Source organism: Cajanus cajan, chromosome 6 (genome assembly GCF_000230855.2).
Source record: "Cajanus cajan strain Asha chromosome 6, NIPB_CcT2T_4, whole genome shotgun sequence".
Classification (NCBI taxonomy): domain Eukaryota; kingdom Viridiplantae; phylum Streptophyta; class Magnoliopsida; order Fabales; family Fabaceae; genus Cajanus; species Cajanus cajan.
Genome location: NC_138522.1, coordinates 51,955,518 through 51,969,505, shown reverse-complemented (window position 1 = coordinate 51,969,505; position 13,988 = coordinate 51,955,518). Strand labels below are relative to the sequence as shown.

At 29.8% G+C, this 13,988-nt stretch overlaps 1 protein-coding gene across 1 annotated transcript; it reads right to left on the bottom strand.

The window, feature by feature from the left end:
* Positions 1–1,612: 1,612 nt before the first annotated feature.
* Positions 1,613–6,340, bottom strand: LOC109809240 (DDT domain-containing protein DDR4). The gene is made up of 11 exons (XM_020372490.3): positions 5,917–6,340; positions 5,674–5,784; positions 4,794–4,880; positions 4,655–4,692; positions 4,489–4,570; positions 4,181–4,287; positions 3,945–4,101; positions 3,759–3,851; positions 3,524–3,647; positions 2,713–2,755; positions 1,613–2,301 (listed from the first exon to the last, which is right to left on the bottom strand). The coding sequence occupies exons 1-11, from the start codon at positions 6,034–6,036 to the stop codon at positions 1,878–1,880; spliced, it is 1,386 nt and encodes a 461-aa protein (XP_020228079.1). The 5' UTR covers positions 6,037–6,340; the 3' UTR covers positions 1,613–1,877.
* Positions 6,341–13,988: the final 7,648 nt, after the last annotated feature.

Sequence of the window (13,988 nt, the reverse complement as noted above, 5' to 3'; positions counted from 1 at the left end):
CTTGGCCTCTTTTTGTTTTGAGAAGGCAAGCTTGGGGATGATCTTACGGGGCAAAGGAAATAGAACATTTACTAGAAGATAACATTGTTGTCACAGAATTGATTAATGTCTAAATTACTAGAAAAGGAAAGAAATCAAAACAAGTCACGCAAAAGATTTACAACCTTCATGCAAAGCCAAGACCGAATTCGAGTACTAATTTGGTAAAAATTGCACTAGATGGAGATGGGATGCATCGTCTAATGTTTGGGCAATTTGTCGTTTGTTGGGCATATTTTGATTTGTTCCAAATTAAATAGAACTAAAGCCAAATGTGAGTTTAACTTTGATGCAAACAAATCAACCGAGTTTGGACTTTAAAGATGTCAGAATTGCAATAGATGGTTGTTTTAGGCACAGGACGATAGGCCAGACGAAGCTAAACGTATTTATTATATGAAAGGACGTGAAGTTCTTCAAAGTTCAAACTGTGTCCCGTTACTCAACAATTTGCATCATATTTGGTCTTGGGCCAATTGTAATCAGCACAAGGAAATGAGAAAAGCTCAGCATTAGTCGTATAAATAAGGTGATAGCTCTCTACGTTTAGGACATAAATAACTCTTATTCTTATGATAGCCTTCTCTATCCTTAAGCACTCACTTTCTAGGTTTTCACCGACTTACGAGAGTTACTAAACTTCTTAATCAATCATTCAAATCGTTTGCTAGTTTGAAGCCTTACGCATTTTATGGTTTATTTCATCAAAACTATTAATCCATTTTCCTCATCTATAAAACTTTGATTTTACTTTTTATTCAATCTACTTGTGATGATTGCAAATATATATCACGCATTTACTTTGTAATATGATTGAGATTTCAGTTAAAAAGAGGTTTACTTGAATTGACCCTTAGATGAGGCGCTTAATCAAGTCCATATTCTTAAAGAAAATAGGGTTTTAATATCACTTGGTTGTTGGGCTTGGAATTTCGTGATTTAAATTACTGTGAAAGATTTGAAAACCATTTGTTCCTACCTTTTTCTTGAACAAATCATATTCTAGGTACTTATCCTAGTAGAAAATTTGATTCTAGTTGGCGCTTGCCTAACTCGGTCCAAAGTCCAAATTAAACCTTTATAGAAGGCCGTTCAGAAAAAATAATTGGACACATAAAAGTTCATCATGCTTATTGGACGTTCATTTGCCAATGGACTGTCCACGCTTTAAAACGACTAGACTCACCAGCGTTGAGCTTTAATAACACTAAAAGCATTAGAAACATTTTTGACTTATAAACCCATTGGACTGAACCCGGACAATTGAAAGCAAAATCAATTAATAAATCTACACAAAGAACACCGTTGTTAGACAAAGAAATATGTTATCATATTTAAACAGTTTTTGTTATTATCAAATTTTGAAAAATTAGGCATTTTAGTTCTAACATTAGAATCTTGATGGGTCTAAATTTAATTCGTTTCAAATTCTTTTTACATTTAAGAGGATATCCATGGTATTTTGCATTTTGTTTATGGTCAATCATACTAAGAGGTTGCTGCACTTGTTTTGTCAGATTCATGATGAATTACATTACAGTGCATGTCATCTAAGAGATGGTTGAGAGTTGAATTGATTGCAGCTGATGCATCTAACTCACAGCATAGAGATTCATTAGCCATATTTATATATTATATACTGAAATACTTCAGTAATTTATCGGATCACATCCAAGAGACAAAAAAATGAGTTCATAGATTCCAAGACAAATTGGAGAAGCAAAAATGGTGATCCTAGAAAAATGATGGCTTCTACAAATCTACCCAAATTTCGATGACAAATATTCTGTCACTGCTAGGCTTCCATGCTTTAGCCAAAACGCAGGTTAATACTAGGACTAATTAGACTCCGACAAATCTGTCTTCCCTTCACATGCTTCGTCTTCTGAATCAGATACGATGACAGATTCTATAGCAGAATTGCGGGTGGGTCTTTGTCTCAATCTTTGCTTTGTAGTTAACCCTCTGCTTTCTAAAATAGTGTGGCTAGCAACTCCAGCTAACCGCTTGCTGCAGCGAACCCCCTTGGGATAAGAAACTGCATGGCTTGAGTGTGCTTCTGAGTTGCCCATCTCACCATCAACACCATCCTCATCGCTGCTACCATGATTCTCAACTTTGTAACCAGTGTCATCTTCACTATCAGATACTGGGAACACATCCCTTTCGGAATCACCATCTGTTGAAACATCTTTTGAGTTGGATTTATCTTCTGATCCTCTGGTTTTATCTTGGTCAGCAACAGGAGACTTTTTCCTTTTACTGAACATTAATAAAAAAGAAAGTAAAAATTATAAAAGCAGGGTCAGATAACAATGAACACATCAAATAGATAATTGAAACCACAATTAAATATTAACATGTTAGATTTCTGTAGTCATAACAGCCTAGGGTAACCACTAATAAAATAGCCAAATTATCAATCTTAAACACATCTACTTCATATAATAAGCATGAGCATGTGTGACAAAACAATAATGTAAAAGCGGCAAAGTATAAGTTAAAAGAAAAAAATTATTTTGTTCCCTTTTTTGGTTTCAATCTTGAGTCTAACAAAACCAAAATAACTCTAATTAATAATTGAAAAAATTATTATTCCCATTCTACAGGGATAATCTGACACGTGACAAACAGATCATTTACTAACAATGTACAATATCACGTAAAACATACTTTGTTAGCTGTATTGCCTCCTCCATTGTTCGATCATAAGCTTCTGCAACATTTACCCAAACAAAACTAATTAATATCTAAAATTCCAATTGATATCATGAAGTGGCAGGAAAAGGAAAGAAATCAAACTACTTATACTGGATTCACAATTTATTAGAAGCATCAAGCAACTTGTGCTTACTTATCACATTAATAAATGGGTTTGGACATTTATGATTCATTCAATTTAATTCATAGACACATATTGCGTTAACACTTGACAGAAAATGGGGAGAAAAAAGTTGTAGTGATGGAAATTAGTAATGCGATTCTAGCATTGAAATATCAAAGATGAGAATAGATTCTAAATAATTTGACATCCTAGATTAAAACAACCGCTTGTTACTAAAATGTTTCAAGCAAACACTGCTCATCACTCCGTAAGACTAGAAACTGAAGAAAGAAAAAAAAAAAAACACGCACACAAGACTAATAGTGAAAGTGAGATAGAATTCCTTTGATCAAAGAAAGCTTAGATAAAGCAATTCAGAGCAATTCCAAACAGTGAAGAGTAACGACTCATGTTCTATGCACGATATAGTAAAATTTAGGACATCTTACAAGTGCACAAACATCCTCACCTGCTCAATTGACAAGACCCACTCTCACTAACAAAAGCGATAAATCAATGATAAAGTACAGAACAATGCACAATAAAGTCAAATCCATTCACATGCAGGATAACAGTTGTCCTGTGCATCAGAATTTGTAGGAGCTAGAATGCAACATGCATCATTGCCATGTAATTGGACAGGAATAATGCACATCTTACCAAATGTATAATTAATAGGCCTTCGAGTGCGACAAGAGCGTGTATTTCCAGAACAATGAGAAATCTGAACATCTTTTAACAGTTTATCCTGCCTTTGCTTTTGCTTCATTGCTCTTTCTTTCTTCTGCATAAATCAAAGATGGCATTCCCTCACATCCTTATCGCAACCAAAGATGAAGTGTATCCCCTAGAATGTACATACGCCTATAAAACACTAAACAAAAGGATGTCATACCTTCCGAATCTTTTCAAGAGTGGGAATAGCATCACTTTGAAGCTTCATGCTAACAGCAACTTCCACAGAAGACTTGCTGAATGTGAAATTTTCCTGCAGGTAACATTTTTATGGCAAACTTAATAAAATAAAGATTTCAAATCCAAGAGGGAAGATTAAGACAAAAGGCAGTTAACTTGATCTTACAGCTACTTTAGAAAAATCTTCAAGATTGGAAGCAAGTGTTTCCCATTGAATGGTGGGGAGTGATAAACGTCTTTCATCCTTATCTTTTGGGATCGAGTCTGATGTGATAATTTCCCTGTACAATCTGTGACTCTGACCTTTTGAAGTTGCATCATACCTACACAAAAATAGTCACATAAGCAACAACAATTTTATGGTTTTGATATTGTTAAAAATAACAGTCTTAAAAAAAATACCAGTAAGATGTGCCAGTTCCATCTCTTCCCAAAGCATCTTTGCGAAAAGAGGAAATTTGGGTTCCTTCTTTTAAAGCATCATTGATGTATGACACTGCATCATGTTGCTGAATATCAACAAAATTATTTACATCAGACAAAATAAAAACAAATAAAGGGATCAAATATTAAAAGAAAAGTGGAAAACAGCAAAGATGAATAGAAACATAGACTAGGAGGATTATCCAGTCATGAAAATTAAATAGTATCAATATATCAGATTTTTAAATTAAAAAAAAAATGAAGAAACAAACAGGAGATAACAATACATCAGCTCTAACTTCACAAAGCGCTCTTAGCAGTAGTAAACGATCTGATGGATTAAGTTCCTTGTACTTGGATATCTCCTCTCTGCACAAACATTGATGACAACAGATTTCTTAAAAATGCCATTGTAATTAGAATCAATACAACATGATCAGTGTGTTTCAGTACCCTTTAGATGGAACAAGTGGAATCTCCCCCTCAGCAACCTGTTCCACAGATTCAACCAGCATGTTTAAGTAATAAATTCAATCAGCAAAGGGAAGAAAAAAGAAAAAACATACCCAAAAGCAATATGTCAGTGACTTACCCATGGCCACCACATAGTCAGTTTCTTACAGAGTGAAGTCACCCATTTATCAGATTCTTCAAGTGTTTTACTCACAGGTGGCATTCCCTGGCAGAAATACAAATAAAATAAATCTACGGAGAAACTACAGATATATTATTTATTCTAAATAATAGGATAGGAAGCCATCAACAGAAAAATAAGTCATATGAATCAGTAGAATAGTATGTTTGATATTAAGAAGTCAGCCAATTCACAAAATTAGTATATTCAAACTTCCTCCTTGAAATGCATGTCCCTTTCATATTTTGGGCAATCCTCAATTCCTCACAGTTTTACATGTAACAGGAAAATGTTAACAGTCCTATATCTCTATTGGACTTGATGTACTCACAATGGATCTACTGCACTTTTGAGAATTAATATTAAAATCCAATCATGCATTTCATGAGAAGTTTATGATTCAGCCCATAACTCATCTGGGTTTCTGTTAAGTAAGATGTGAAAACAAAGTCATTTTAACAGTGTCACTAGTAAAAGCTTATAAATTGGAGAGTTGAATAAAATAATATCAGATTGTACCCCCACAAAACTATCACTTCAACAGAGTAATCTCCCCCCCTCCTCTCCCAATCATCACTTCTTATCACACAAATGGAAACACATAACTGCCCATTTTTCATATAAAAGAATTCAAATTACAAACACAAAACAATGTCCAAATTTGCAAAATTTACATTTGAACAAATACCTCTCTACCACTACCAAGCACCAACAGTCTCAAAAGATGTCACATGCAAACACACAACAATCAACAACTTTTCTAATTGTTCCCACAAATTAAACATTTCTCACGCACACATGCACGCTTCAATAATCACAATCACGTAAAACAAGGTACCTTCAAAATTTGAATGTGAAGCCGAGCAAGTGATGCATCGGGCTTAACAAGCCCAATCTCAATATCTTCGGCAGAAAGCTTCAAATCTTTACCAAGTATCGGACCAAACACCTAGACCAAATACAACACAATAAATAAGCATACCCCACGCATAGCATTATACTCACTGTAAAATAAGATAAAAATTCCTACGCGATTTCGTACAGAGACATAAATTGCATTGCAAAATTTAAGATCTCTTACGTCCAAAAAATTGAGAACAGAAGCGAGCTCCCATCGTCCACGCAGCCTCGAAATTTCCAAGTCCAAATCGTTTTCCTCAAAACGCGCGTTTCGCCCCTCAGCATCTTCTGCAGCCTGCATCGTGGTTCCCAAGCAGTAACTTGATGGTTTAGAGAAAGAGAGAAAAAAGTATTGAAACAAAATGGGGAGTTATGTTATATTGTGTGAAAAAGAAGTTCCCGCTCAAATCCTTTTTTCACTTTTTTACCCGTTTAAGAGTTTAACTTGAACATGACACATTCACACACACTGTTCCGTGTCTAGGTTAGTTTTCAGTTCTAGTTCTAGGGTTAATTTTCACCATCGCGCCTTTACAATTTTCTTTCCCTCGCCACACTAAACGCACCGTTCAATCAAACAATGTGTTGTGTTGTGTTGTGCTACTGCTGATTGCCGCAGTAAAATTCGGGTCATTTTGTTTTAGATCTTTAGAACGTGGTCTGGTGTCCTTTCAAAAATAGTATAAAAACAAAGTGACTATTGCATGGCTTGGTGATAAATAAAATTTTGTTTCTTATTTTTTAATGCATAATCCATCTCTATTAATGTAAAAACTTTTTATAATAGTATTATTATTTAATTATTTAATATCATAGTTAAAAAAATCACTATGCAATGTAAGGTGTTAGAAATGATTTTTAAAATCCTTAAAAAATCAAAAGAGAAATTTTAATTAATTAGAATATCAAAATTATTTACTAACCATGTATATTTATTAACTATTTTTTCATTTTGAACAAAAATTTACTTTTATAATTATCTTTAGTTGGTTGTAAGTGTTGTAAACTCTTTTAATATCTAAATTTCATTTCTATGAATAAAAAATATTTTTTCTTTTGTTTATTAATATATTGGTTCTTTCTTTTACTTTAATTTGAAATTTAATTTTTAAACTTTTTCTCCTTTGAATAATGGTCCATTATCACTCTTTTAAATAAAGAAATATGAAGTGTCTCTCTTATTTTCAGTATATTAAAAAATAGACATTTTTTATATTATGTGAAAAAAGAAACTCATGTCAATAATTATTTTTTACAATAAGACACTTAATTTATTATATTACTATGTAAAAAATAATATTATTATGTATGAATTTATTCATGAATGTGAAAAAATAGAAGATACTTAAATAGTTGAATTCACTTGTAAATGTTTGTGGCATCCTTATTAAACAATATTTGTAAATAAATTATCAAATGATTATTTAGGGGGGTGTATTGGTTTAGGATTTCGTAGGATTTTAAAAGACTTTTTTTTAGTAAAAAAGTTCATTGGTATTCAATCAGGATTTTATGTCACTTAAAAACAATCCAGTGGTATTCAATCTGGATTTTCAGGATTTTTTAAAGAGTCCATTAAAATCCACTGGTATTCATTTGAGATTTTTTACAACTTAAAAACAATCCATTGGTATTCAAAAATTTAAGGATTTTAAAGGATTGTTGTGTGAGAGGGATTTTGAAAGACTTTCTAGTGTTATCTATAAATACCAGATTCATAAAACAATCCCATCCAAACCCATCGGATTTTGAAGGATTGTTTGAAATGATTTTTCAAGTGTTTTAAGAATTTTCAAGTGAGTTTTTCATCTTTTTTTTCTATGCTCCTGTCTTCTCCATTTTTTCTCTACTAATAATACTACACTATTGTTCATTGCTCATATATAATATTATTCTCATACCATTCTCCTATTTTGTGAAACTCTAATATGTAAATGATAGTGTCATTGACTTGTTTTATTTTTCTGTTCGTTCTCTTTAATTGACTTACTTTATTTTATTCTATGTAGTTGAATTTGTTCCTTTATATAACACAAAAAAATACTTGAAATTTTAACTTTTAGTGGTAATTTTTTTTATGACACACGTTAAGAAAAGAAAAAGGTGAAAGATGAAATTGATATCATAATCTCAACAATATATATATATATATATATATATATATATAAAAGATGAATTTGTTAGGGTTTTTGTGAGTAGAATGAGATAAAAATGGATCTTAGTAGGGGGAAGAACCCTCTTAGCATAAAAATTTCGAATTCTCTCTTTCCCTTGAATTTGTTACTCTTATCCCTCCTCCTTTTATGACTCAACAATTATTTTATTTTTTTTACTATGAATTTTTCTTTTTTATTTTTATATTATGAAATTAAGATTTTTTATATTTTAAAAAAAGAAAATTAACATAAGACATTGCAATATCTAATTTTTTAGGGTTTAGGATTTATGCCTTCATTAACTTATTTTTTAAAAAAGAAAATATTGTTAAAATATTTGTTAGAATAATTTATATTTATAAATATCGTTAAAAATTATCATATATATATATATATATATATATATATATATATATATTCTCTATATCTAAATACTTCTGTTTATATAAAAAAAATTATATATCTAAATATTTTTTCAGTATCGAATATACTAATTTTTTTATATAAAAAATTATCTTATGTTTCTATATTTTCGTTTTTACATTTTTTTTTATAATAACTGAGGTATTTGATCCATTTGGATAGCAAAAATATATTCGATCTTGTATGATGGTGTGCTTCTAAAAATAATAATATAATTTTATTGATTTTTTCTATTATCCGTAATTATTTATATAACTATTTTTTAACATATATTGTTTTAGTAATTCAAATGGGAGATTCACAAGGAAATAATAAAGAAAAATGAAAAGAGAAAGAAAACTATGAAGCTTGGATTAAGGATGATTCCGATGAATTGTTACAATTGATAGTGGATGCTATAAAAAGAGGATAGAATATTATAGAGAATTATTATTATTATTTATCTAGACATTATTTTTTTTATTTATTATTTTTATCTTTGACTCTTTTTAAATTTGAATGTATAATTTTTTTTTAAATCTTATCAAATGTCAAAACTCCACAAAATCCCACAGAATCCATTAAAATCCTAATTTAAAAGTCTTGCAGAATCCATTAAAATCCTGATTAAGTCTTGTAGAATCTTGCAAAATCTTAAAAGTCATGAAAATCCTGCAAAGTCTTTTAAAATCCGCAGGATTTTTTTTAACTAAAAAAGTCCTTTAAAATCCTAATCCAATACACCCCCCTTACTTTACTTGTATAAAATGTTTGTACATGTAAAAGTAATTAAAAATGCAAATAGATATATTTTCATATATAAAATAATATTACAAATTATTAAAAATGATTTCTTTGTTTATAAAAATACATGCACATAAAAAAAATCACAATCATTAATTACTAAAAATTTATAGAGTCACATAAATAAGTCAAATATTTTAAAAAAATTATTAATATTTATTAATTAAATAATAATATATTAATAATCTCAATTATAACATCTATCAAACAATTCACAAACCTAGTAAATAAGTTATTAAATAGTTAATAAAAGTATTAAATAAATAATAATAATAATCATAATAACATAACATTAAAATGTCTATGCACAGAATAAGTGGAGTATAAACAAATAAGTGAGAAATTTAAATAAAATTTAAATATTTTTATTTAAAATAACAGTTTTTTAATCAAAATTTTGACTTAAGAATAAATTAAAATCATCATCTAAACTTTTATAACCACTTTTTAAATTAAACCAAATTAAATTTAGAAAATAAAAATATCAATACTAATTACGTATTATTTTTTAGAAAATACAAATTTAAACAGTATTGACATAATTAAAGAGTATAGATATTATATATAAAAAATATTAGATATAAAAAAAATAGTTTATATAAATATTCTTTTCTTCAATTTTATTTTTAAAAAATATTAATTAAATGAATTCACATAGCTTGACTTTTTTTGTTTTTGAATTAAAATGAATATATAAACTATAAAAGATAAGTCGTATTGAGTTTATACTTTATATATTTATTAGATTTGATATTTGTGTGAAGCACGATTTATTTTTGGTAAGTTGGATAATTTGTTATTTAACCTGTTGTATAATTAAAACTTCATGATAATAATATATATAAATTTAATATAAATACCAATATTATCAGAGCAACACAAGACATATTTGAATCTTCATTTTTACCATGAGTAACCAAAAATTTTAATGTAGTCCAATGTGTTTTAAAAATTAATCTTTAAAAAATTGTCTACATTGAAATTTGAATAGAATACTAACACCCAAATGGATTAATGGTAACTCAGATATATATACTTTGAGGTGGAGACCAATTTGATTATTTGATATGATTTTTCTTTTAACACATTTGAAATTAATTTTGATATTTTTATTTTTTAATTTATTTATAATATTTAAAGAAAATAGTATTCTTTTACAAAAAATTATAAATTTATTTTTTCTATTTTTTTCCTTTTATTAATACTAATTAATACCAATTTAATTTTATCAATGTTAATCAAATGACAATAATATAAGAAAAAAATGTTAAATGTGTTTTCAATTTTTTCATGTATAATACAGTAGTTTCTTGAACCATGGTCAAATAATTATAAATAATAATGTTAAAAAAATTCTCATAACACACGAGAAAAAGAAAATGATTCCTTATAATAAATAAGAGGAAACGTTTATTTGAGTATAATTATGTTTACATAAAATCAAATATTTTATTAGTCGATGGTTAGTGAGAATATGGATTTGTTGTAAAAAAAAATACCATTTTTATTTTATCAATGTTAATCAGGTAACAATTTATTTTTTCATGTATAATACAGTAGTTTTTTAAATTGAATAAGTGGTTGAATGACTATAAATAACATTATCTATTGAAAATTGAGAATATATATTTTAATTTAATTGTAATTAGAATATTAAAATTTTGAAATCGTATAAAAAAGTAATGTTTCTAATTTAGGGTAAATATATAATAATTAAATATTTTTAAAAATATGATTTATGTAACTATTTGAAAGTTACTACATTTAACATAGTTCAACTACTACGCATTAGAAAATAAAATATTCACAACAAAATTAGGATTGTTATGCGACAGTCACCTAAACATACATGCGACAATGACATATATAAGGTATATAAGACTTAAAGCATAAATCCGTTGAGGGTTCAGATGTATACCATGTACATATATACAATATATATGTATTATGCAAAACTATATACAAAATAACTATATCATCAATCAACGACTCTATACAACTAAAAAATGTATAAGAGTAATATCACCACAAAGTACGACCATCTCCAACACGACTCTTAACATCCAAACAAGCAAAAAATAATCATTACAATTTTGCTATATTTTCATACAAAGTATAATCATTACAGTTTCGACCACGAGAAGAAAAAAAAAAGTTTGTGAAAATAATCAACATATAATAACAACATTAAGCAATAACTTAGACAATGTAAATAACAACATTCATTCTTCATGCAACTTCAACTTATCATCGTGTATCACACACGCCACTTGCTACACAATTCAACTAATCAACTTTAACTCAATCAACATGTTCAATATAAATAACAATAAAAATTTAATGTCTCATCATGCATATCAACTAAGGAAATCTTCTACGATAGAGGTGAACGACTTAAGTAGTTAGGCCTACCAATCATAGCATCTAACTTATAAGTTAAGTATGGACAACTTTAAGCCTCTCAGAGAACCTGTTAATCAGCTTAATTTGACTTCTCTGGTGTTGTCACTTAAACTATAAAGTCTAATACTATTATTAGGGTATAACCATGGTTGTCAATCTCTAGTGATAACTCGTAAACTCGTATGAGTTTACAAGATTATGACAACTTACCTGTATAACTTGGGAGTAAACTCATTTTTTGAGTAATCTCGGTGATCTCTTGTGATCTCGTGTAATATCGCGAGATCAGTCCCGAGTTTAAGAGATCACATTTTTTTTTGTTCTCCAAATAAAAAAAACACTTATTTTGGGTTACGGATGATAACTGACTCAGTGACTCTCATTTCACTCTCGAACGATCTCCTCCGTAGCTTAGTTGTCTTCTCAATGCCAAAGGCAAACCGCTGCGCGTTCTCCTCGTGTCTTCTCCACGTGAAGGCGTGAACCACTTCTCCTCTGTGCGTTCTCCTCCGCGAATGACCACTCTTCTCCGTGAACCACCATTCTCCTATGCGAACCACTCTTCTCCGTGCGTGAACCAGCGTTCTCCTCCGTGAACCACTTTTCTTCGTGCGTGATCGTCTGTCTTCTCCTTCACGAGTCGTGCGGCTTCTCGAGTACGCGACTCTGCTTTTCCGCGACTCTAGTTAGGGTTTTTACTCTTTTTTTTTGTGGTTCATTGATAACTTACTCTTAGTTTTTTATTTGTCAAATTTTAAGAACTTGTGTTTTATCATTTGTGTGAACTTTTTAAAGAACTTTAGCATTTTATTATTAATGTAATTTGTTATTTTACTCTTTAATATGGAGTTAAAATATTCAAATATTATGTTATTTATAATTATTTTTATAATTTTTTATCGAGTAATATGAGTTTACAATACGAGTTTATGGAGCCTTCAAGAGATTACATAAGCTCTCGAGATTGACAACCTTGGGTATAACAACTTGGATATGAGTCTACCACAACATTAACATACAACACTAAGTCTCTTATGATATTGGTACACCAACTACCCTCTAAACACTATGTTCTTCTAATACTTAATTGCGTACCAAGTTCCAATCTTGTACTTTACTCAATTGGGCAATTTACACATGTATGCATGACCTTGCCCACGTATAGGAGACAACTTAAAACAACTATCCATTCATAAGTCATCTTACTTAATAAAGGGCTCTCAACCGAACTCACGGAGTACCACAACTTATACCCACACAATCATATATTTAAATTTATAAAACATCTTTTACTCTCCTCTAGCTTTTATGTATCTTAACAAAGATATGTATTTATACCACATGCCTAATAGTTTAACTATTTAATCAATTATAACATTGTATAACTTCACATCTTAATCATCCACCAGCTTACAACTTAACAACATAAACATTATTAAATAGTCTATCAACTCAAAACATAATGAATTATCATCATACCATTTTCATCATACAACTTGATCAAAACTTTTTAGTCATAAAACAATTTAAAACATCACTTTAAAACCATGTAATCCACACTCAACGCCATCCCCTAGGCGCCCGATGCTATTGAGGCAAGGACTTATTGTCTTGTCCATGCCCAACACCAAACTAGTCACGCTCAGCGTGGCTGAGACAGAGAGCCTCCCACCTTTTCGCTTCTAGTGTGGTAAAAAACCCATGCTTGACCCCAAATTAGACAAAGGGTTTCTATCTGACTCGTATCTAACATCACTCTATTGGTGCCCAATGTCAATCTAGGCAGAGACAATTTTTTTTCATGCCTGACACCACTGATCATATGCCCAACATAAGCAAGATAAAGACCTTAAGTTGGAGCCACGCCTGGTGTGATACCAATTTTTACACTTATGTAAAAACTAGATTGCCCAGTCTATTTTAAATTCAGTAGAAATCTAACATGCATTGCAATATACAACATATAAATACCACGAATAACTCGTTTCTATGAAAAAACATGTGTTCATCATAGATCAAGAATTAACATATTCGTCTCATAACAACTTAAAGAGAAACCCCAACTTCATAAATCATCATCTCATGAATTTCAACCAATGACAACTATAGATTAATGATTTTATGTAACAAGCAATCATCATACATCAATAATAATTAAAAAAAAAAAAAAACTTCTCTTACCTCTTGTCGATCCAACCTGGTAAGAGGATAAGAGAAGAAATGAAATTCATATGACCTCTAACTTGAGATTTCCAACTTCTAAAGCTCAAAATCTCCAACTAGCCAAGTGAATTAGCAACAAAAAGGAATAAAAGAAAAATTTTCAATTTAAAAGAAGGATAATAAAGTTTGGATTCAAATAACTTGTCTCTATAATTTCTTAAAACATGTACTTACGAGGTTCATGCCTTAAGAAGAATTGTGTATAGTTTTCCTTAAGTTGAACCAATTTAACTTTGCTTCCATTACCACATAGATAAATTAACTC

Bases quoted from the DNA above. Each gene is read 5' to 3' on its own strand.
- LOC109809240 (XM_020372490.3), bottom strand. From the start codon at position 6,036: ATGCAGGCTGCAGAAGATGCTGAGGGGCGAAACGCGCGTTTTGAGGAA. The intron at 4,288-4,488 runs GTATTGTTATCT...GTTGATATTCAG, and splicing joins TTTGTGAAGTTAGAGCTGAT to CAACATGATGCAGTGTCATA. The intron at 3,852-3,944 runs GTAAGATCAAGT...TGTTACCTGCAG, and splicing joins AAGATTTTTCTAAAGTAGCT to GAAAATTTCACATTCAGCAA.